The sequence below is a fragment of the Peromyscus maniculatus genome, chromosome 3 (assembly GCF_049852395.1).
Source record: "Peromyscus maniculatus bairdii isolate BWxNUB_F1_BW_parent chromosome 3, HU_Pman_BW_mat_3.1, whole genome shotgun sequence".
Lineage (NCBI taxonomy): Eukaryota > Metazoa > Chordata > Mammalia > Rodentia > Cricetidae > Peromyscus > Peromyscus maniculatus.
Window position 1 is genome coordinate 62,537,479 of NC_134854.1, and position 20,809 is coordinate 62,558,287.

General features: G+C 43.1%; 1 protein-coding gene across 1 annotated transcript in view; it reads right to left on the reverse strand.

Annotated features, from left to right (window-relative positions):
* The window catches only part of Snd1 (staphylococcal nuclease and tudor domain containing 1), a 428,395-nt gene that overhangs the window by 137,152 nt on the left and 270,434 nt on the right, over window positions 1-20,809 (reverse strand). The window contains exon 15 of the mRNA XM_006979374.4: window positions 10,228-10,369. Coding sequence (XP_006979436.1) covers window positions 10,228-10,369 — 142 coding nt within the window. The remainder of the gene's footprint in view (window positions 1-10,227; window positions 10,370-20,809) is intronic.

A 20,809-nucleotide genomic window follows, 5' to 3' on the forward strand; every position in this document is an offset into this window, starting at 1 on the left:
CCTATCCTCTGAAGGAATAAATACAATGTGACAGTATTTACTGCAAGTTCAAACTCATAGCAGGAGGCAGATCATTACGAAAGGAGGCTTAGGGTGCTATTTGTCCATGCCACATAACTTCTTTTACTGCTTAATATATGACACAATATGTGCAGTAATAACACATATTAAAGGGTCAAGATTTTATTTTATTTTTGAAAATCAGTGCTAGGGACTGAGCTTGCATATACCAGGCAATATACAACCAGAGAATAAATGCCCAGTTTCGGGCCTCAGCTTCTGAGTTAGTGAGTTACTTGTATGTGGATCACCAGTCTCAAAAGTAGCTCTTTATGTCTTGTTTACTCAAGAATTAATTAGCAGAATAACTTTCAGAGGAGAAAACCCTTTCCAAAGAAGGAAAGGAAATAACTTGTATTACCTGCAGAATTTTGACTGCCCACCCAGAATGCACCTCTATCTCAGTACGGAGTTTCTGAACCCCTTGTTATTTCAAACATGTATAAGTGTGTGTGTGGTGGTGGTGGTGGTGGTAAAGAGCTGATTAACAAAAAGAGGTCCTTGTAAGACAGAAGTCCAAGGGACAAAACCAGATGCTGGATTATAGGAAAGTACAACCTGGGTGCAGACCTATCAGCCAAAGCTGGCTTTCTGCCCTCATCCAGCAAACTCAGGTTAGGAAGAGCAGGGGAGGTCTGAGAAGGCTCTGGTTACAGGTCTACAGTCTAGAACTGTGTAGTTTTCCTCTGGTTCTTGGGATCAATATGATGAAGTTACCATCTGCCATGAGCAGGAGCTGGGCAAGAAGATTTAGCCACTGAAACCTCTCATCTTGAGGAGCCTCCTGCTGCGTTAGCATTTTTGTACTTTAATATGTACTGCAATGAAGTCCAAATGCTAGCCCTTAAGGGCCTCCACCATCTCCTTTTCTCCCTGTGCAGTGCTGAGCAATAACAGGTGTTAGCAAGTAACCACTGACTAATCTCCTTTTAAAAAGGAGGATGCAAGCACAGATACAAGCAAGAACAGTATCTGTTACCATGTCTTCCCACCCACTACTCTGGGAAGGAGAAAACTCTGCTCTTCTCAAATCGAATAAGGCTGCTTACAAGGAACAACACGTGAACAGCAAAGATGGCCACTCTACGCAATATGCCTATTTTGATACGGAGGGTTGGTTGTTGTTAGCATTTCCCAATCAGTAGCACTCACGAATAAGTCTAAACTTGGAAAAGAATAAAAAAAAAATTCCCCATCAAACAATGAAAATCAAGAGTAAAAAGAAATAGCAGTTTGCTGAAAAAGAGACTAAAATATATCAGGGCTCTACAAGAGTTATTTCTGCATTCCCTGCACATACAACATCATTCATGAAGAAGGCAATGGTACAAATATAGCATAAATGTCGTCTGCTCTAGCTTGTAATTTAAAATGCAAATGCTAATGAGTGAACTGGTGTATCAGTGGAGTTAATAACCGCATGCCTAGTACAGGGGCTGCATCCAAAACACACACAGAAAAGAGACAGACACCATGTTCCAATTTAAAAATAAAAACACCCAAATTAACCCTAGAAAAATCACTAGCAGATGTACAAGCTCAGGAAAAGGAGGCACACAAGGGCAGGGAAACTGGGACTTCTCTGATGGTCTGCTGACTGGTAGACTTAAATATCTTCCTCCCCAGTAAAGGTATGCATGGGGGTTCGTAGTGTTTATTCAGGAATTCTATTGTAAAGCACCATTAAAATACACAGAAGGGAAGACTACAGGGAAGCTAGAAAGCTCCAGTGTGAAGTTTTCCCTAAGCCCATTCTAGAAGCCTGTAAGCCATCCCTGCAGGGAGCCATAGAAGATGTTATGTCTCATTTATTATATCATAGACACAGGAAAAAGAAACGCTGGCTAAAACTTTCCAAAACTTCTAAGTAATTGAAATAAATGGAAAAAAGCTCTAGCAGTGAATCTATTTGTGTCTCAGATGGCTTCCACATATGACAGGGACTTCTGTGTCTCATCCTTGCACCTACGAGGCCTGTGTCTGGCACCTCTGTATCAGAATCTGGGAATGCTGCTATTGCACTGAGATAAGGAACAGCTCCCAGGGCCTCCTTAGTAGCCTCATACATGGTGAGTGCGTTCCACTTCCAGGAGTGGAAGTGAGGCCTTCTGCAGGCCAACTGCAGGGATGTGGGTGGTGGCCCACACCACAGACAAGTGTACAGCTCCCACTCAAACTGTACAATCTCGTTCAAATCCAGCCCCAGTAACTTTATGAACGAACTGCAAGGGGAGCAGTGACCTGGGGCAGAAGAAAAGGGCAAAATGAGGAACAGGTTAAGTGACGTAAAACCTCCTAAAATTGGTTTGAAAAGAAGATGTGAGAAGTAGCTCCCATAGCAACCATGATACATCTTACAAGTAGTGTATACTATTCACCCAGGGACTGCTCACTACAAGACATCACAGCATTTCTCTTAAAAAATATTTATTAATTTTTATATGGATGCTTTGCCTGCCATGTAGGGCTGTGCATGTTTGCCCACATGTTTGCCTGGTGCCCGTGGAGGCTGGAAGAGGGTGTCAGATCTCCTGAGACTAGAGTTATAGATAGTTGTGAGCTGCCATGTGGGTGCTGAGAATCAAATCTGTGTCATCTGCAAACAAGGGCCCTTAACTGCTGAGCCATCATCTCTCCAGCCCTCCCTTTAATTTTAAATCACCAAACCACATTTACTCTCCCTGTCTTGTATCTAGGGTCTGTTTCTACAATCCTTATGGCCAAACAGACTTCTCCATAAGGCTGGGCTAGTGGAGAGTAGCCCAACAGTAGATGGTGTTACATCACTACTACTAAGTGGCTAATGGAAATGCCAGCAAGCTGACAAGATGGTATTGAAAAGAAAACAGTAAACAACCCTATGCTGAAATGTATTCTGAAAAAGCCACTAAATGGAATGGGCACAACAGAGATGGAGGTTAGTACTTGATACATGCCAGGAGAGCTATTAGATTTCTGGAAACTTCCTCTTCATCTTCCCCTGCCCTAAGAAGATTCAAAATGAGAGGCTTTTTAAAGTAGCAAGGGAAGGAGGAGGAACTGAAAAGGAAAACGCTCATGGCCCTGCTTTTGGCTCACTCTCCAGGCTCTCATTCACTGTGGATAACTGGTTTTGTTTCTAGCCAGGATCGCCCTTATCTCACTCACCTACACCAAAACTCTGAGGTAGTAAGCACAAAAATCTAGCAGTCTTCTGCAGATTAGAAGTTCAGAGGGAACGTCTCAGTGACTAGCCAAAGGCATTCCCAGGGCCCCTCCCAGTGGTGGGTTATACAACACCTCCCTTTCTTTGGCACACGGAACCCAAATGAGATGGTGTGGATCAAACCCCGTGACTTGGAGGCCACAGAAGCCTGACAAGACTCCACAGAGGGCAGCACGATGGCGACTATCTTACCCTGAGCTAAGAAGCCCCCAGCTGACACAAGCTAGGACAGAACTGCCAGAGGGGCCTTGCTGTCTCCCTCATGCCCTGGTCACCAGCACCGTACCAAGATAAGCAGGCTGGTCTGATCAAAACAACGAGGAAGATGGAAATCGAATTCCTAAACATGTTCTAGCTATACAAGGCCTGTGGGTGCCTTAAGTTACGCTGAACAAATTTCATTTTTACTGATGACTTTATTATGATGACTTTATACTTTGCCTCAATCAAGAAAATATTTGAAGTGGCTACTGAACAAACGGAAGCCCTTCCTCTCTTCCCCTGCAATAGCCCATCATGTCCCACAGGCCTGAACGTTTGAGTCCTTGGGCTCACCCCCAGATATGGGCATTTCTAGGCTGTTACTAATCAGGTCTCTCTCTTTTGACTAGATCCACTGAAATACCACGCACCAGCAGTCAGCCCCACTGCTCTCTGAATCTAGAGCTTCTGGGCTACAGAGCAGGTTACAGAGCCCGCTGAGAGAGTCACAACTGCCGCTGTTTCAGAATCTCTAAGTGCTTTCCATGTGTTAGACTCGAAGGTATGCTTCTGCTACCTAATGCTTTGTGGTGTTGTTGTTGTTGTTGTTATGGCAATCTTCCTGCCTTAGCCTCCTATGTGCTGGGATTACTGGTGTGAACCATCAAGCCCAGCTAACTTATCCTTAAAATATTTGTTCCCCTTTATGTCTATGCATTCTTTCCTGCTAGAAGGTTACAACTTGATCATGCATTTCCGTGTCCCTAAATGGTGCCCAGAGGATAGAAAACATTATTAAATGACCATGCCATTGACCGTCTCATAAGTTATAAGGCAGCCTATTCTGGGACTGAGTCACAATCTAAAGATGGGAGACAACCAACCTAATATCAGAGGTTTGCATCTTCACCTGCCTGACCAATGGTGAACCTGCAGAGGCTTCAAGCTGAGGCCAGAGCACTGAAGCTCAGTGGCAGGAAAGCCCTTAAGAAGGATGTTTATGCACTAATACAGAAACAGAAGAGTGAGGATGACTACTCATCCTTTAAGGAAACTCTTCTGAGAACTGATACAAAGTTGCTCTGCCAAAGAGAAGTTCCACATCTTCTTGGATGCTCAAATGCTACCTCCCCTGGAAGACTTCCCATCCCTCAATTACTCGTTCTTTCCTCTGTACTTCTGCTCGGCGGTGAATCTGGTTTGCCATGCTGTATTACTCTCCCTCGATGCCCCTCCATCCCCAGTAAAATTTATGCTGAAATCTGATGGGTACAGTGGCAGTGTTGGGTGACAGGGACTTTAAGGGATGGGTTACTTAGCGTAGGAGTAGGCTGACAGGAGTGACCCTGTCCCTCCCTCCCTCACAGTTTCTTTTCTTTCTTTCACATACTTGCCCTTCAGCTCTTCCACTGAGTTGAAGCAGCAGGAGGAAGTCCCCACCAGAAGCAAGCAGCTGTGTACCACCAGGATCTTAAATGATCCAGCTTCCAGAACTGAGAGGCAAAATCCACTTCTTTCCTTCATGCATTACCCATTCTTAGCTGAGGAATTTCACAGAAGGAACTAAGGCGATCCTTGTGGTGTGCAGCTTAGGCCTCTGCTGACTCTAACTTCATTCTACTGCGGTTTTATAGGGCTGTTTACACTACAAGATTAAAAGTTATTTGAGGGCGTAAACTGTCTTGTTAATTTATGTATCTTCCTTACAATAAACTTGTGAAAACTCTTGGCCTTGTCGCTAGTGTTCCCCAAACCTGTTGTACTAATTGTTACCTAGAAGTGACCTTTTTAGGATGATCTAAGATGAACTTAACTCTAACTTTGCTTCAGGAAAATCTCTTGTCAAGGTGTCCATTTCGGGTGATGGGTCCCAACTGAAAACACACAAGCAGAGGAGACATCCAAACTGGGAAATCCCAAGAGAATGAACACCCTACTTCACAAATATCCATTAAGTTGCAATTCAATTAAAGCATCTGAAAGGAATTCATAAGTATCAGCAGACCCTGTAATTGCTTAATTAAGGATGGAAGCCCAGCAAACACAACCACAGTAACAGCCTGACTCATTAGCACCTCTGTGATAGCAGAATGGGATTCCTCACTTAAACATACACTGGCTTTAATTGTGTAATTCGGTTAGGCACTGGTAATCAATGGGGATCCACCATTCCTGGGGCCCGGAGATGAGAAGGGTACTCCTGCTCACCTTCTCTCCCTTCCTCTCATTACAGTTTCTGGTCTACTGAAACAAGCAGTTGATGTTCCAATTATAACAGGCCGGAGAAGAGACTTGAAAGTGAAGGAAGGAAGGGAAGAAGGAAGGAAATGAAACACCATTCAAAGACAGGCAAGGTGAAGGACAGACACACAGCCACACCTTTTATTCACCATGAACAAACCCACTATCACTCATTAAACACAGACTCCTCCCTAGTCAGAATGCATCACGGGGGGGAACTACAATCAGAAAGCGAAACAGAAAAGTAAGATAGATGCCAAAGGGCAGGCGAAGGGAAGCCTCATTTTCTAGTCCTGTTTCATGTGCCTAGGTAACTGGTTAATTATAAGTCACCTGCTGTGATCTACATGGAACCCCTGCCAAGTGCCTGCTGCCTTCTAGGCAGTTTGTCCCATGAGTTCTGCATAAGGTTCTCTGGCCCTTCACCCCACTCACCTTGGCTTGTAATTCACCAGACTACACCACCTTCAAGAAGATGGAAAGGCAAACAGAGGTGTGTGCGGGTCTCAATCTAGGCTGGCAAAAGATCTCAAATACCTAATTAAGACTTCTTATATTACTTTACCCTGAAGCCTCAAATTATTCTTCTCTTTTAATTCTGGAGGAAGCATTTTGTTTACAGGACACTACATTGATACCTGCTATGCTTAGTCAGTATGACAATTTCCTGAACTGTGCCCTTGGCATGGCCCAAAAGGCATTAGGTGATTTACATTGAGAAAACTCCATACAAAGGTCATGGCAATAGTAGGACACACACTCCGTGTTCACAAAATATGAATCAAGAGGCACATGATTTACAAATACATGCTTCAGTCTACCTTAGACAAGATACCAAAATAACACTTAACACACACGGCGAACGAACACAACCTGAAATCAAAGAGTAAGGGTAGGCTGTTTTTGTTCTAACAGAAGGAATGTATGCCGCTTACTAAATGCTACTGGAGGAAAACTGATGTCTTAAAACAAATACAAGCTGCCAGGGGGTCTCGACTTCCCACTAACTGAGGGCTGTGATCTGCCTCCAAGACTCAAAAGAGTGTGCACAGGAGGCCACAGCAGCAGGCTCAGAGACCTTGAAGACTCTCAGCTCTGATGGGCTAAGGTCATCGGCTCGCTGAGCAAACCTGAGCCAGGTGCTGAAAGGACTAAAGGCAAGAGCTGTCAGGAGGCGCTGACCTGTTAGCTGCGGCTGCCTCTCCCAGCCCCACCTGCTACCCCATCTGACTACACAATCACTTCATGTACAGGGGTGCAAGAACCGTGACAGAGAGACCAGCTGGCTCGGGCCAAATGCCACTCCCTATCAAGCTGTGGGGCCGTCTGCCCAAAAAAGGCCACATAAAAATGGAAAGTGTCCACCCCACCTTCAAGTACAGAGGGCTCTCCAAAAGGCTGGGATTAATGAGAGCAGCAAGGAGGGGACTGATCTCAACAAATGTCTTGACTTTCCCCTTGAGAACTGCAATGCAAATTTTTTCCTAGTTGCAAACAGAGACAATTTTTGCAGTGTCATTTTACATGGTGTGGAGTGCATGTGGCACCTATCTTTGAGTTCTACCAAGAGAACAGACTGTTCTAAGTAAACAGTCAAAGTCAGGTTTCCAGGTCTATGCTTATACTCACTCACCTTCACTGTCACAAACGGTCTCTCTCTAAGCAGACTCTCACTCCATCCATGTTCTAGCGAACTCACATCTCCCCCAGGTCACTGTGCTCTTCCTTATCCTTCCACAGTCTCCTTCATTTTTCCGGATTCTCAACAGGACTCCTCAACATTTTCAAATGCATATTCCCTAGGATTTTTCAACCCTCTCCATCCCCACACGCCTCTCTTTGGAGACAGCACCTCATCCAGGTTGGCCTCGATATACAGCAGAGACTGGCATCAAACTCTTGATCATACTGCCTCCATTTACTTAGTACTGTGATTACAGGCTTTCACTACCAGACCCAGCTACTCCATCCTTTGTATATGAAGATTTTATTGTGTTTTACCTAACATTCTATAACTGGTTTAAGATAAACAATAGCTATTCTTGATAGCTTTCCAACTCTAACACACCACCTTCATGATTCAAGAGCATGCACCAATTTTAGAAGTACCCACGATGCTGATATCCCCTTTCCACATTACCCAGTCAGCTCTCATTTTTGTGCACTATTTTTCACTCTCTGTTAGGTTTTTGAGTAGAGCAATCTCTACCTGGTAAGTTTGCTCCTTTCCAGCAATCATGGGTATTTTCCAACCATCTGGAATCTGCCTTTGGTTGAAACTCTGATGAAAATATACCGACAAAGGTCACCTGTGACTTTCTGACTGATAAACAGTACAAAATCATTGCAGTTTTGTACACTTGCTCTTTTATGTGAACTCTGACAGTACTGGCTCCTCAGAGTTCTCTGCTCCCTTAGATACGTGAGGACGATGCTCCGTGGTCTTCTGTTACTTCCTGGGCCATATCTTCTCTGCCTGCATATGGATCCTTAGCCTATGTTGGAGTTTCTAGGTTGTTTACTTCACATATGGAGTGGAACAAGCCACTCCTAAAGCTGTTTTAGAGGCACGCAAAGAGCCTAAAGTACTACACATATGCTAAGTACTCCCTGACCCGAGCATCTGCCCAGATTCAAATGAGCTTGAACATTTCTATGGAAACTATATATATTACACACACAAGGCCAAACCAATTACCCATCTATCTAACCAGTTCCTATCACTGTGTTGGCTTTGACTATGGCCTTCATAATCAACTCTGAGGCTCAAGCCTAGGACACTTGACTTTCTCCGCTACACTCACATAAACAAAAGTGCAGTCTAGACTGTCTACCTCCTGAGTGTCTGTGATTATATTTCTTAGCATGTATTTGCTGCTGTGTAATCTACCTTTCAGGCTGAAAGTTAAGTTAGACAATGTCTTGGAACAATGATGATTAGGATAATGCCAAGTATACAGAGGAATTGGATGATGCAGAGTCAGGCAGTTAACATGGCTTCCTTCTAAGCAAGGTTTAACAAACAACATCCTGCAAGAACTCTCCTACCACACACAAACCTTGAGCTGGGGTCCATCGAAGGAGCTGAGTTTAGAAGCCAGTGTTTTTTTTCCTCTATAGATCTGAGGTCAGGTTTCCAGGAAACAATCAGACCTTTTCTATTTTTCACCATGGACTAAACTCCACACTGCCAAGAGGCTGCTTTTGTTTTTTGGGTAGAGCAGAGAATGAGCTGAATATATATATATACCTTAAACCCCATAACAAGAATTCACAGCCAAGAAATCTTTCAGCTGCAGAAATCTTAAGAAGAGGGCAAAAAACGACCGCAGGATCAGACTTGCAGCACCCTGCGGCTTTCCCTTGACTACAACCGCCATCAGCAGAAACACAAGTTGGGCCTCCGTCAGGCGTGGATTTGACGCAAGCCTCCTCTCCACAACTGCCCCTGAGCACGGAGTCACACTTCACTTGGGCCTTTCAGGGAACCTACAGAGCTGGGTAGCTATCATCAAACGGGTAGGAGTTTGGTGAGGCGCCTTGTCAAGGACAGTCAAGGAGAAGCAGTGAGCTGCGCAGTCAGGTGTTCAGGGAGTGGCTTACTGCACATAACTCAGCCCCTTTTAGTTGGGGCCTAAGGGAGCCCCTTGTACAGATGAGAAGTTCTCAGTGCCTTCCAGGAAAAAGGGGCCAAGGGAATCTGGCAGCGGACAGATAGAAAGTGAGGCTCTTGCTTCTCTTCAACCACAGCAAATTCTATTCAGGAATTCAACTGAAGTGCTGAGGCAACAGGACGGTCACAGAAGAGGCCACGTGCGTCTGGGGAGCACAACGGCGCGCGTCCTTTGTGAGCGGATGAATGCGGGTGAGGGGTGGGAGGATGGAATGACAGCCTTCCTTCAAAGACCACGCTTCCTGTAAGGGCTGACTAGAAATAAATATCTTTATTATTGGCCAGCAGCAAAGAAACGAAGCGGTTTATTCCCTGAATACATGAATGTAAGTTGTTCAAAGAGCACAGTTCACACAGTCTCGTTGGCTGGGAAAACACTGAGCAAGGCAGCAAGGCAGGCTAGGAGAGCTGAACGATTAGACGGCAAGGGAAGGAGGAAGGCTTGCCCAGCATGTCACCCTCAGTCAACAAGAAATACTGCAGACATAGGAGCCTGTGAAAAGCGGTGTCTCGGCTAGGTTTTCCTAAAGGACTGGGATCCTGATGACATTTGAATAAAAAGGGAGAAGCAAGAGGCATCTCTTGGAGAAGTCCAAGGACAGGGCAGCTCAGCTCCTGAGGCCTGCCCACTTCTGACATGGCAGGAGCAGACGACCTTAAATGGCTGATGCCAACTATGAGAGTTCCAGTATTCGTTTTCTATTCCGTCCATCTAAGTAGGATGAGTTAGCTCTGTGCTGTCTTTCAAACCATGCTGCCAAGGCCTGTGTTTGGTGGGATGGAGGAAGAACAGGGAAGGGGCAACTTCCGGGAAGGCCATTCAGAGTCACTTGTGGCACAGACTCACCTGCCAGCAGGAAGGTGATGAGGCAGGTCTCCTTAGGCAAATAGAGCTTGAGGCGAGAGCCACTGAAGACATATTCCACCACAGCCTCAGAACGGCCTGCCCGCTGAAGAAAGGGCAGGAACTGCTTTGCTTTCTGGGTGTCCTGATGGAGAAAAGAAGGAAATAATCATTGGGGAGCAGTAGACACAAATACAGGTTCCTTTGTCTTTGGTTTGGATAAAAAGTCCAGAGAAAATTAAGCAAATAACCACATAAGAATCTGTAATTTTTGAAGATATGGCACAGATGTGCTGCTCATGTGACCTTTTTAGAAGAAATAGTGTCAAACAACAGTTCCCAGAACATTCTCGTTGGCTCAGTGCTTCCTTCTGTACAGTAACTAAGCACTCACTGTCTATATAGGAGAGTGAGTGCTTGGAAACCGAGTCCACTCCTGCTTTGGTGCAGGACGAAGAGTTCCTTTTCTTCTAAGGTGAAACTGAGGTAAAAAAACTAATACTATCCTTCTATGGCGACTAACTAAACCTTTAAATTTCTTAACAAAACAGTGGTGTTCAGGCAATGTCACATGCTCCTACAATCCTTGCTCAGGAAGCCACAAGTATTAGTCTATCTTCAACTGTAAACAGGTTGTATAAGACTCCAAACTTCCTGGTTTCTTAACCTTGTCCAGAACTTGGCCTTCTCTGTACATCAACACAACTATTCTTGCTTCATATGTATTTTCAAGAGGTGTGTGTGTGTGTGTGTGTGTGTGTGTGTGTGTGTGTGTCGGGGGATACTCTCCTACCCAGGAAAATATATAATAATAGGATATATTCCATGAAGACAAAGACTACATCACATTAGCATAAGTAATTATAGAAATTTAAAAACAAAAAACCACATAGAACCATCTAGTATTTTTCCAACAGTTTTAATGCATCAACACAAGTCCATGCATTCTGCTCTCAAGAGTACCAAGCATGAACATTTTGAGTCTCAGAGCTCTTGACCGCAGTGGCGCTAAGGGCTTTCAAATCCTTTCAGTCTCTCAAGCTAATTAAACAGATGATAGAGTAAGCAAGCATCAAAATATCACATCACATATGCTGGGGAATAGTGGCTGGATTTGAGAATTTCCAAGGTTTTCAGCCCAGGCAGCAGAACTACAAACTCCCTCTGAGGACAGCAAGTTCTGCAGACTTTCCTGACTTCTGCCACACAGGCAATCTGCACTCAGCCAAGCTCTTCCTTTCTGATGCTTCTCCTAGCAACAGAGCTATTGTATCTAAATTAATGTACATACAATAATGAAAATTTAACAAGCCATCAAGTATTTCAGAGTTTCCACAGCAGCCAAAGGTGCTGCTCTCATTCAGAACCAGCGAGGTAGGCTGTGATGAAAACAATATTTATAGTAATGAGATCCATCCTCCCTTCAAACAGATTTTTAGAGAAAAGGAGAGACAGTCATCCGTTCTCAGTCTTTCTAATAGCACAATGGTAAAAAGGTAAGCTAATAATGAGCTGTAGTGGGCTGGAAACTCCCCTAGTGAACACTTAAGTGACACATATTCTACTATACACATACAGCAAGCAAAATGCCTTTCTGGCAGTTGGCTGAAGTCCAGAACAGTCAAGCAAGACAAATGTTCCAAGGGACAAAAGCACTACCTGATTCAAATCCTTTTGCTATACTAGTCTAAATCTGGGGCATTATTCATGAGCTGAGCCAGTAAGTTAACAACAATTATTAAATTGATTATTGCAAATCATGAGGCAACCCAGTATCACTGAAAAAGTCTTCCTCCAAACCTGGAGTTATCTACATTTTCCAAAAATAGACTTTTGCTCATCACTGTCTTTTGACTATACCTGGGAGGAGGGGGAAAAAAAAGCAGCTCATAGGACTAACACACATAGGCCTTTAATGTTATCCCCCCCCCCCCCCTTTTGCTAAGGCCAAGGAGTAGGGTAAAACATTCCCTGTTTTATCAGGGAGATGCTTATTCAAGAACAATCAAGGGGAATCAAGCAACCTGACTGTTCTCTATGCAATGAAATCAATCCATAGATGGCCTTGACTCCACTTATGTCTACCAGACTGACTCCAAAAATGACATATGGAAAGATATGAGAGAGAGAGAGAGAGAGAGAGAGAGAGAGAGAGAGAGAGAGAGAGAGAGAGAGAGAGAGAGAGAGAGAGAGAGAGAGAGAGAGAGAGAGAGAGAGAGAGAGAGAGAGAGAGAGAGAGACAGGCGCATGCTACTGACCCTGACAGAGATCAGAAGTGAAAGTCAACAATGAAAATTGAAGGCATGAAACTTTAAAAGCTTACCATGTTTACTTCCAGATGCAAAATTACAAAGTAAGAGATGGAGTGAGTGCCCATGTTCTTGAGGCAAGGATTCAAAGGCTTAGTGAGGAGATGGATCGGCATGGAACACCCATTAGGAGGAAGAATGGAGACTGCATTCAAGTTGACAGCATTTTAAGAATGAAAGGATCATATGAAGTCAATTAACCTGACTGTAATAACCAAGAGATGTCAGCTCTTTCGAATCTCACTCACAGCCACAGGATGGTATCTGTCTTTTCTTGTTATGGCAAGCACTTCTCTGCTTAGCATGCTCTTTTTCAATATGAAAATTCTTGAGACAATTTATTTCAGTGACTCAGATAAAAAGAATAGTAAAGAATATTGGTAACTCTCCTCAGGTGATGTAGCCATTAAGTCACCCCCTGATAATTTAGATGTAGAAATGATCTATTTTAGAAATCCAGAGTATTACAATAAAATGGACTGAATGTGGTTAGGTTAGTTGCCTTTCAGAGAAACTCACGCAAGCACAGAAAAGTGTTTTGAGTCTAACAGCCATTTTTAGGGTTAGTAAGAGAAAGTTAACTAAAAGGTAAACAAGATAAAATTTGATTATAAGAAATAAAATATAACAGAGACTAGTTTCCACTCTCCTGTGAAGTTGAAGACACCAACAGATCGTAAGGCTAATACAGTGGTAAAGTTCAAAGATGTCACTAACATGATAGTTTACTCCTTTTCCAATGACACAGAAGCACAGCTCACTCAAATTTGGTAATATCAAAGATTTCTGTAGAAAAATGAAGCCCCAAGTTTGTTCTTAAAAACAGACATTAAAGATCTCAGGATAATTTTGAGATGTGTAGCACAGAATGCTCATTCCAAGGCATATCGAATATTTCTGCTTAGATGGCTAGGCTCTCATCCTATGTGACAGTTTCCTCATAAAAGGGCTGGGAAACTACTGTTGTAGCTCCCTGCTACAATACTGGCTCAAGGCTTTGAGGATCCAAGCAGATAAAATAGGTATGGTTCTCTGTTATCTATACCAATATTCTCCTCCACTGGTGTAAAAAAATAAAGCAGCAACTGTATTTCTGGGCAGAAGAATTTCCTCTTTGGTGCACTGGTAGTTTTCCCATTACCTGTGCTTCACAACAAGCCATGCACAAGCATTTTTCTGTCCTCTTAGAAGAGCTAATTTAAGGTTGCATTAGCCACGTTTAACCTGCTATTGTGGATGGCATCTCTTTAAGGAATGTTTCTGCCTCCTCAATACACCTTGAAATTGAGAAAGTAATGATGCAACAAATGTGCCCAGGTAACTTCATTTCAAAGCAGTTAATATCTATACCTCAAATTCAGAGCAACAGGAATTAGAATGACCCAAGAAAGGCTGGACATTCCTTACAGAGAGTCAAAGGATATAGACACGTCTTAATTCCGCCCTCTTCTGGATCAGGCCCAATCTTTCAAATGTGGAAACATGTATTTACTGTATGTATATGTCACAACATGCACATGGAGGTCAAAGAATATCTATCAGGAGTTGGTTCTCTCCTTTTACTATGTGGGTTCTGGAGACTGAACTCAGTTCATCAGGCTTGTGGTCAAGTGGCCTTTACTCGCTAAGCCACTTCCCCAGCCTTCCACCAGACCTTTCTGTGGTTATACAAAATTGCTACTAACACCTGGCCTGCAACTCTTCTGTAAAAAGTACTTTCTTGTGGGTTGGACATGGTGGTACATATACGTAATCATAGTACTTGGGAGAAGGAGGCAGGAAGATCAGGAGTCCAGGGTTTGCCTTGGCTACAGAAGACCTATCTTGCTTGCCCTGGGTACAATCCCCAGGACCATACAAACTGGGAGTGGTGATACATACTGTAATTCATCCTGGCACTGAGAAGCTGAGTCCCTGGAAGCTGAGACAGGAGGATCACAACTTTGAGGTTATTTTTAGCTACTTAGTGAGTTGGAGGACAGCCCAGGATAAATCAAACTGCCTTAAAAACCCAGATAAAACCAAACCGAACAAAGACCTTCCTGTGACCACAAATGCACTCCCCCTCCCACCCCACCCTTGTGTGTGTCTGCGAGTTCGAGACAGGGTTTCCCTGTGTAACAGCCCGGGCTGTACTGAACTCACTGTGTACACCAGGCTGGCCTCAAACACATAAGAGATCCGCCTGCCTTTGCCTCAAGTGCTCGGATTAAAGGTGAGTACCACCAAACCTGGCCTAAAACTGATTTTTTAAAAATAATTTTGTAATTACCAGGGTTGGAGAGGGACAAAGATGGTTGGAGGCAGGAGAACCGATGAAGTAGAATCCTAGAAGAGTAGGCACAGGACAGGGCTGGGAGGGCGGTACTTAAACAGTCCCAGGCCGTCAGTAGCCTAGAAGAATACAACTTACAGAAATGAGAGTCCTATGAAGCTGTTCAGATGCACCTAATGTTAGCAAAAGAAACCCTATCATCTTCCCCCCAAAATTCCTTATGGTAGACAGGAAACATCACAGACTTAAAAGAGCATGGGGAAATGGGAAAAGGGTAAGCCTATTAGTTACCAGGTAACCACTCAGGATTATCATGTGCAAGCCTCAAATGAGAATTGATAATAAGGAAGGAAGTTCACCAATGAATTCTCATCATCACAATCACTTTTCCATGAACATCAAAGAATAACCTTGAAGCAAACCAAATCACATACATAGGTGAAGCTGTTAATACAGATGTACTCTATCATCACCCAAGAAGCTCAATGGTGAAGAGACCACTGTCCCCAAGGAGGCTTCTTGGAGGTATCATGGGTATATTCTCTACCTTAGAATGCTTCTTCCCATCTAGAACTGGCTGTCTTACTGGGTCCCATCAGGGCCAAGGAATCATAATGCAGAGTCAGTGAAACAAGAGGGCAGATAGAGATAAGAATGTGGAGATCAGAACTAATCGCTAAGGACACTGAAACAAACGTGGTCTTTCATTTTAAGGACTGTTGTGATCATTCACTGCCATAGTTATCTATCTGTGCAGGGCTGTCCAGATGAGGGGAATTACTTCTGTGGCACAGAAGACAAATCACAGAGATGTCCCCTACCAGAAAGGCAAACACACCTCCCTTCCACATGCCTGGTCCCGTGGCCACAAGTGATTTTCATTCTTGGAATGGGTTTATGATTCTCTGTGAGGAGCCAACTGTACAGCATGATAATCTCTTGAAATAAATGGGGCTCTGGTGGGGAGGACACTTGGGAATGCACTCCAGCTCTAGTGTTACCACAAAGCACTTAAAACTCTGAAGCCAACCTTTCTGGCTAGTTATTAATATTTCACAGTAAGAGTGTGTGAGGGGGTTCTGGTATGTGTGTGCAAACTTCATCGAGCTGCACATTTAACAGGAATAAAGGAAACAGGAGTGAGTTGTGGAGAAAAACACTCACAGAACAAAAATTACAACACTTTGTTCTAAAGCTACTGAATCTACGCCATCGATAATATCTCATTAAGTGATGTCTGGTTTACATCCTCTCCCATTGTTGGCTTAGCTGACACATCACATCACCAGGATTCCCATATATTAGAGCATAGAAGCAGTGTCTGGGCTTGGGCTCCACCTCTGGAATAAGACTTCAGAGGACATCTGTAGATGCACAGTCTACAAGAAAATGCCCAAGCTGTAGAAGTCCGCTCTCTTGAAATTAAAACTTCTATACCCTCATCTGTTATTGAAGGAATGCAGGCCAACTGGCTAAATTAAATTTCCAAAGGGAACCTTCAAGCTAAGGACAGACAAAAGGCAAGAGAAGCCAGAATGGAGTGTTTACCACCGGATCTAGGAGAAGACAGACACCTTAGTTCCAGCATGGCCTCTCTTCCAAATAAGGACAAACTAAATCCTTTGTAACTTTGTAGACACGCATTTCAGGAGTGCTACCAAAAACAGGCATCTACAAAAGATTCATTTGGTTGACCCAGCTGACAATCTATGTCCTTTTTTTCTCCCATGTACAAAAAGAAATACTTAGTGAAAGCTAAAAAGATAAGACTCACTTTTGTGTTCAGAATAAAAACACACAAAGTGATGTGCTGACTGACCATCCTGACAGTCCTGGCCGGCCATGCAACATGCTACAGAATATGTTCTGGACTTTTAATGAACAGTTAAAATGTGGAGTGGCCTAACAGTTCATCAGCTTGTGATAAAGAACCTGTCTACACCACAACATGAATAGTACTCTGCAGTGCAAATGATTTAAACACAATGGGTATTTTCTGAGTTACAATTTCTGTTGCTGCAATGAAACACCATGACCAAAAGGCAAGGAAGTCAGGGTAGGAACTCCAACAAGACAGGAACCTGGAGGCAGGAGCTGTGGAAGGGTGCTGCTTACTGGTTTGTTCTCCATGGCTTGCTCAACTTGCTTTCTTTTCTTTTCTTTTTTTTTCCAACCCGCTTTCTTATAAAACCTAGGACTACCAGGCCAGGTCCCACATGGGCTGTGCCCTTCTCCATTAACTACTAATCAAGAAAATGTTGAAAAAGCTTGCCTACAGCCCAATCTAATAGAGGCATTTTCTCAATTGAGGATCCCTCCTCTGATGATACTAGCTTGTATCAAACTGACATAAAACTAGTCAGAACAAGTATGAATCCTAAATATGTAATTTCACAGCACAACATTTCTGCAAAGACTACTGAGGGGGCTGAGAATAGAGCTAGGTTGGTAGAGTACTTGTCTAACATGCCATGAGGCCCTGGGTTCCATGCCCACAACCACATAAAACTGGTCATGGTCCTAGCACTTTTGGCTACGCCATGAGCTCAAGGTCAGCCTGGGATACAGGACACCCTTTTTCCAAAAGAAAAAAAGGGGATTATGGGGCACATTTGTCAAAGCTCACAGAATTATATGCTGAAGGTAATGTATTTTAGCTGCACAAATTTTAAATTTTAAAAGGTAAAAATAACCTGAATATGAAGAATGCACTTCCTTGATATTAAATTCAAGGCAACTTTTACCCTAGCCAACTAACTTATCATTAAGTAGGAGAAAAATGACAAGTTTAAAACTAATAGCTCAGTAGTTATTTTTTATATGAATTACTTTAATATAATAAAAAGTTGAATGTATCAAAGTACTTTAAAAACTTTTCTTTTTTGAGAGAGGGTTTCTCTGTGTAGCTTTGGAGCCTGTCCTGGAACTCTCTCTGTAGGCCAGGCTGGCCTTGAACTTACAGAGATCCACCTTCCTCTGCCTCCCCAGTGCTGAGATTAAAGGTGTGTGCCACCACCACCTGGCTAAAGTACTTTAAAACTTTTAAGCAAAAAAAGAAAAAAGAAAAAAAAAAAAAGGTTTAGATGAGACAGATATTAGGAGAATAGGGGAAACAGTCTAACTAGGTTTTCCAAAGTTGCATAACAAAGTTTAAACTCTTAGGCAATTAAAAGAAAGCAGCAGGAGCAAATGCCATCCTTAACAGACCAGAGTGGACATGCTTTGTTCAAATAAGGAACAAAGAGTCAATCATGGCCCATGCTGTAATCTCAGCACGTGGGAAGTGGAGGCAAGTAGTTCAATTGTTAGAAGGTCTTATTAATAAAATCAAACCTGAGGCCAGTTATTGGGGTGAATGCTGGAAGATCAGAGAAGCAGAACGAGCCACAGCCACCTCACCTCGCCAATTCCTCAGCTGATCCTGTTCCCTCAGACTGGAAGCCTCTCGGTCCTCATCCAGAATGAATCTCAGTTGAACTGTTGCTCAGAAGCCTAAAAGCTTAACCTGCTCTAGTTTCTTGTCCTCACACTTTAATATCGTTCTGCTTTCTGCCATCACTTTTGGGGGTTAAAGGCTCTTATTACTACGCCTGGCTGTTTCCAGTGTGGCCTTGAACTCACAGAGATCCAGGCAGATCTCTGCTTCTGGACTGCTAGGATTAAAGGCGTGTGTGTGTGTGTGTGTGTGTGTGTGTGTGTGTGTGTGTGTGTGTGTGTGTCACTATTTTCTGGCCTCTATATCTAGTGGCTGTTCTGTCTCTGACCCCAGATAAGTTTATTAGGGCGCACAATATTTTGGAGAACACAATTCCCTACAGTTCAAGGACAGTTTTATCTACATAGGGAGTTTGGGGCCAGTGTGGGCTACATGGGACTTGTCTTAAACAAAACACAAGCAAAAAGGGCTGGCAAAAGGGCCCAGAGGGTCAAAAGTGTTTGCTGCCAAGCTGAGCTCAGTTCCAGGGACCCACGTGGTATGAAGTTGTCCCCCCGACCCTCAAACATTTGCTGTGCTCCATGTGAACTTCCTCACACAAACAAATAAATACAATTTTTTTTTTTTAAAAAAAAGAAATAAAAGGTTTCATTAAGTCCTTATGCCTCCTTGGAAACAAAAGCAGTTGATATGACTTAACGAATAAAATAATAATTCTCAAGCAAAAGAAAAATTCTACACAGGCTTAGAGATTGTTCTTTTATTGAATGACTTTCAGCTTCCCAAATTTAACCAGCTGAAAATAAGCTGTGAGAATCATTCAATTTGAACTTTAGAAATGAAGTTATTGCCTTTTAGTGGTAAAATCTGCATTTTATCATCAACCGGATGGCTCTACAGGTAAGCTAAGTTAGGCATGTAAATTGTAGAGGATGGCAGCACAGGTGTGTGTGTGTGTGCTTCATATGAAAAGGATGGTAGCACACACCGAACAGAAGAAGGAAACACACAGACTACCTCCGTCTCTTCCGGTCTTCAGCCCTCATTTTCTTTTTCATCTTTTTTGTCTGTCTGTCTGTTTTTTGAGACAGGGTTTCTCTATGTAACCCTGGCTATTCTGGAACTCACTCTGTAGACCAGGCTGACCTCAAACTCAGAGCCTGCCTCTGCCTCTCAGGTGCTGGGATTAAAGACACCCAGTTTAACCCTCGTTTTTCTAATGAGGATGCAGTGTAGCCAGTAGAGCAGGGCTAAAGGTACCAAATCAGGTTCTTCCCGAGACCAGCTAACCAATATAGCTAGGGCAAGGCTACAACTCCAATTCATGGTATCCAGAAAAGTCTTCCGTACAGACTCATATTTTCTTGCCCTCTGCCCAAATCATCCCAAGCCCTCTTCTTACACCTTTTCCTATTTGTCGGTACTCTTAACTTCTCAACAGAACACTATTATAACCTTTGGTTCAATTAGTTGTCATGCTTTTTTTGTCCTAAGATTGTACACAAAATAGCTGTCCCTCTGAAGACCCTCCACTCAGGGCTAGCCTCTGCATGGGGGTTGCCGACCTTTCCATCAAGACCCTGGACATGCCTTCATGCCCTTCCCTGCATTGTGCTTCCCAGATCCATGCCTTTCACTTTCTTGTTCTACTTTCTTTTCCTTTAAACAAAACAAGAACAACAAAAAACCAAAAAACTAATTCTCTTCATATTTCACAGAGAAAATGTCTGACCTCTCCGAGGTCAGGCAAACAAATACAGAACTGCTTCTTTATTTCTACTCAGGAGAAAGACTATCCTATTCAGAGAGCCTCCAATCGTTAATAAATCCCTTTCATTATGCAACAGCAGAGCAATACATTATACTTTTGATAGTGCTGAAGGCTTTAAATACGATGTAAAGAAGTTATTTTATTATAAAACAATTGTAATTACTCTAAAAATAGGCAGGAGACACGGTAATTTGTTTTCTGGTTCAGAAATACCAACCTGTAAGGAAAAAAAAATGTTTACAGGCAGAGCATAACTGGGAGAGACACCTTTCAATTATTTTCTGATTAAATATTCTGCCCAAACATGCAATTTCTTAGTGTAAATGCCTCATTTATCCAAATAAATCTCTAAACTGAGGAGGCAATAATGAAAGGAAACACAACATAGCCAACTGGGAAACCCCAAAGGCTTATGTTTTCAACAACCTTCTTTGCTTTTTTCTAAGGATGAAATAATGAATATTTATTTACCTATTTATCTTTTTGAGACAGTATATCATTATGTTGTCTTTTCTGGCCTAAAACTCTCGACCAGGCTGACCTCAAAATCACAGAGATCTGCCTGCCTCTGTCTCCCAGTGCTGAGATTAAAGACGTGCTCCACCACACTGGCACAAATAACCAAGTTTTATGGTGATACCATAACAGTGTCTTCAGAAGTGAAGCACAAGAGTGACCTAAGGACAGTTTAGCTATGGTATGTGGCACTTAGGACAGGGAATAAAGTGCACCAGCCAGAGGTATCTATAGATACCAGCTGGGTATCTATTGCAAGGCTGAATTAAAAAGTAACT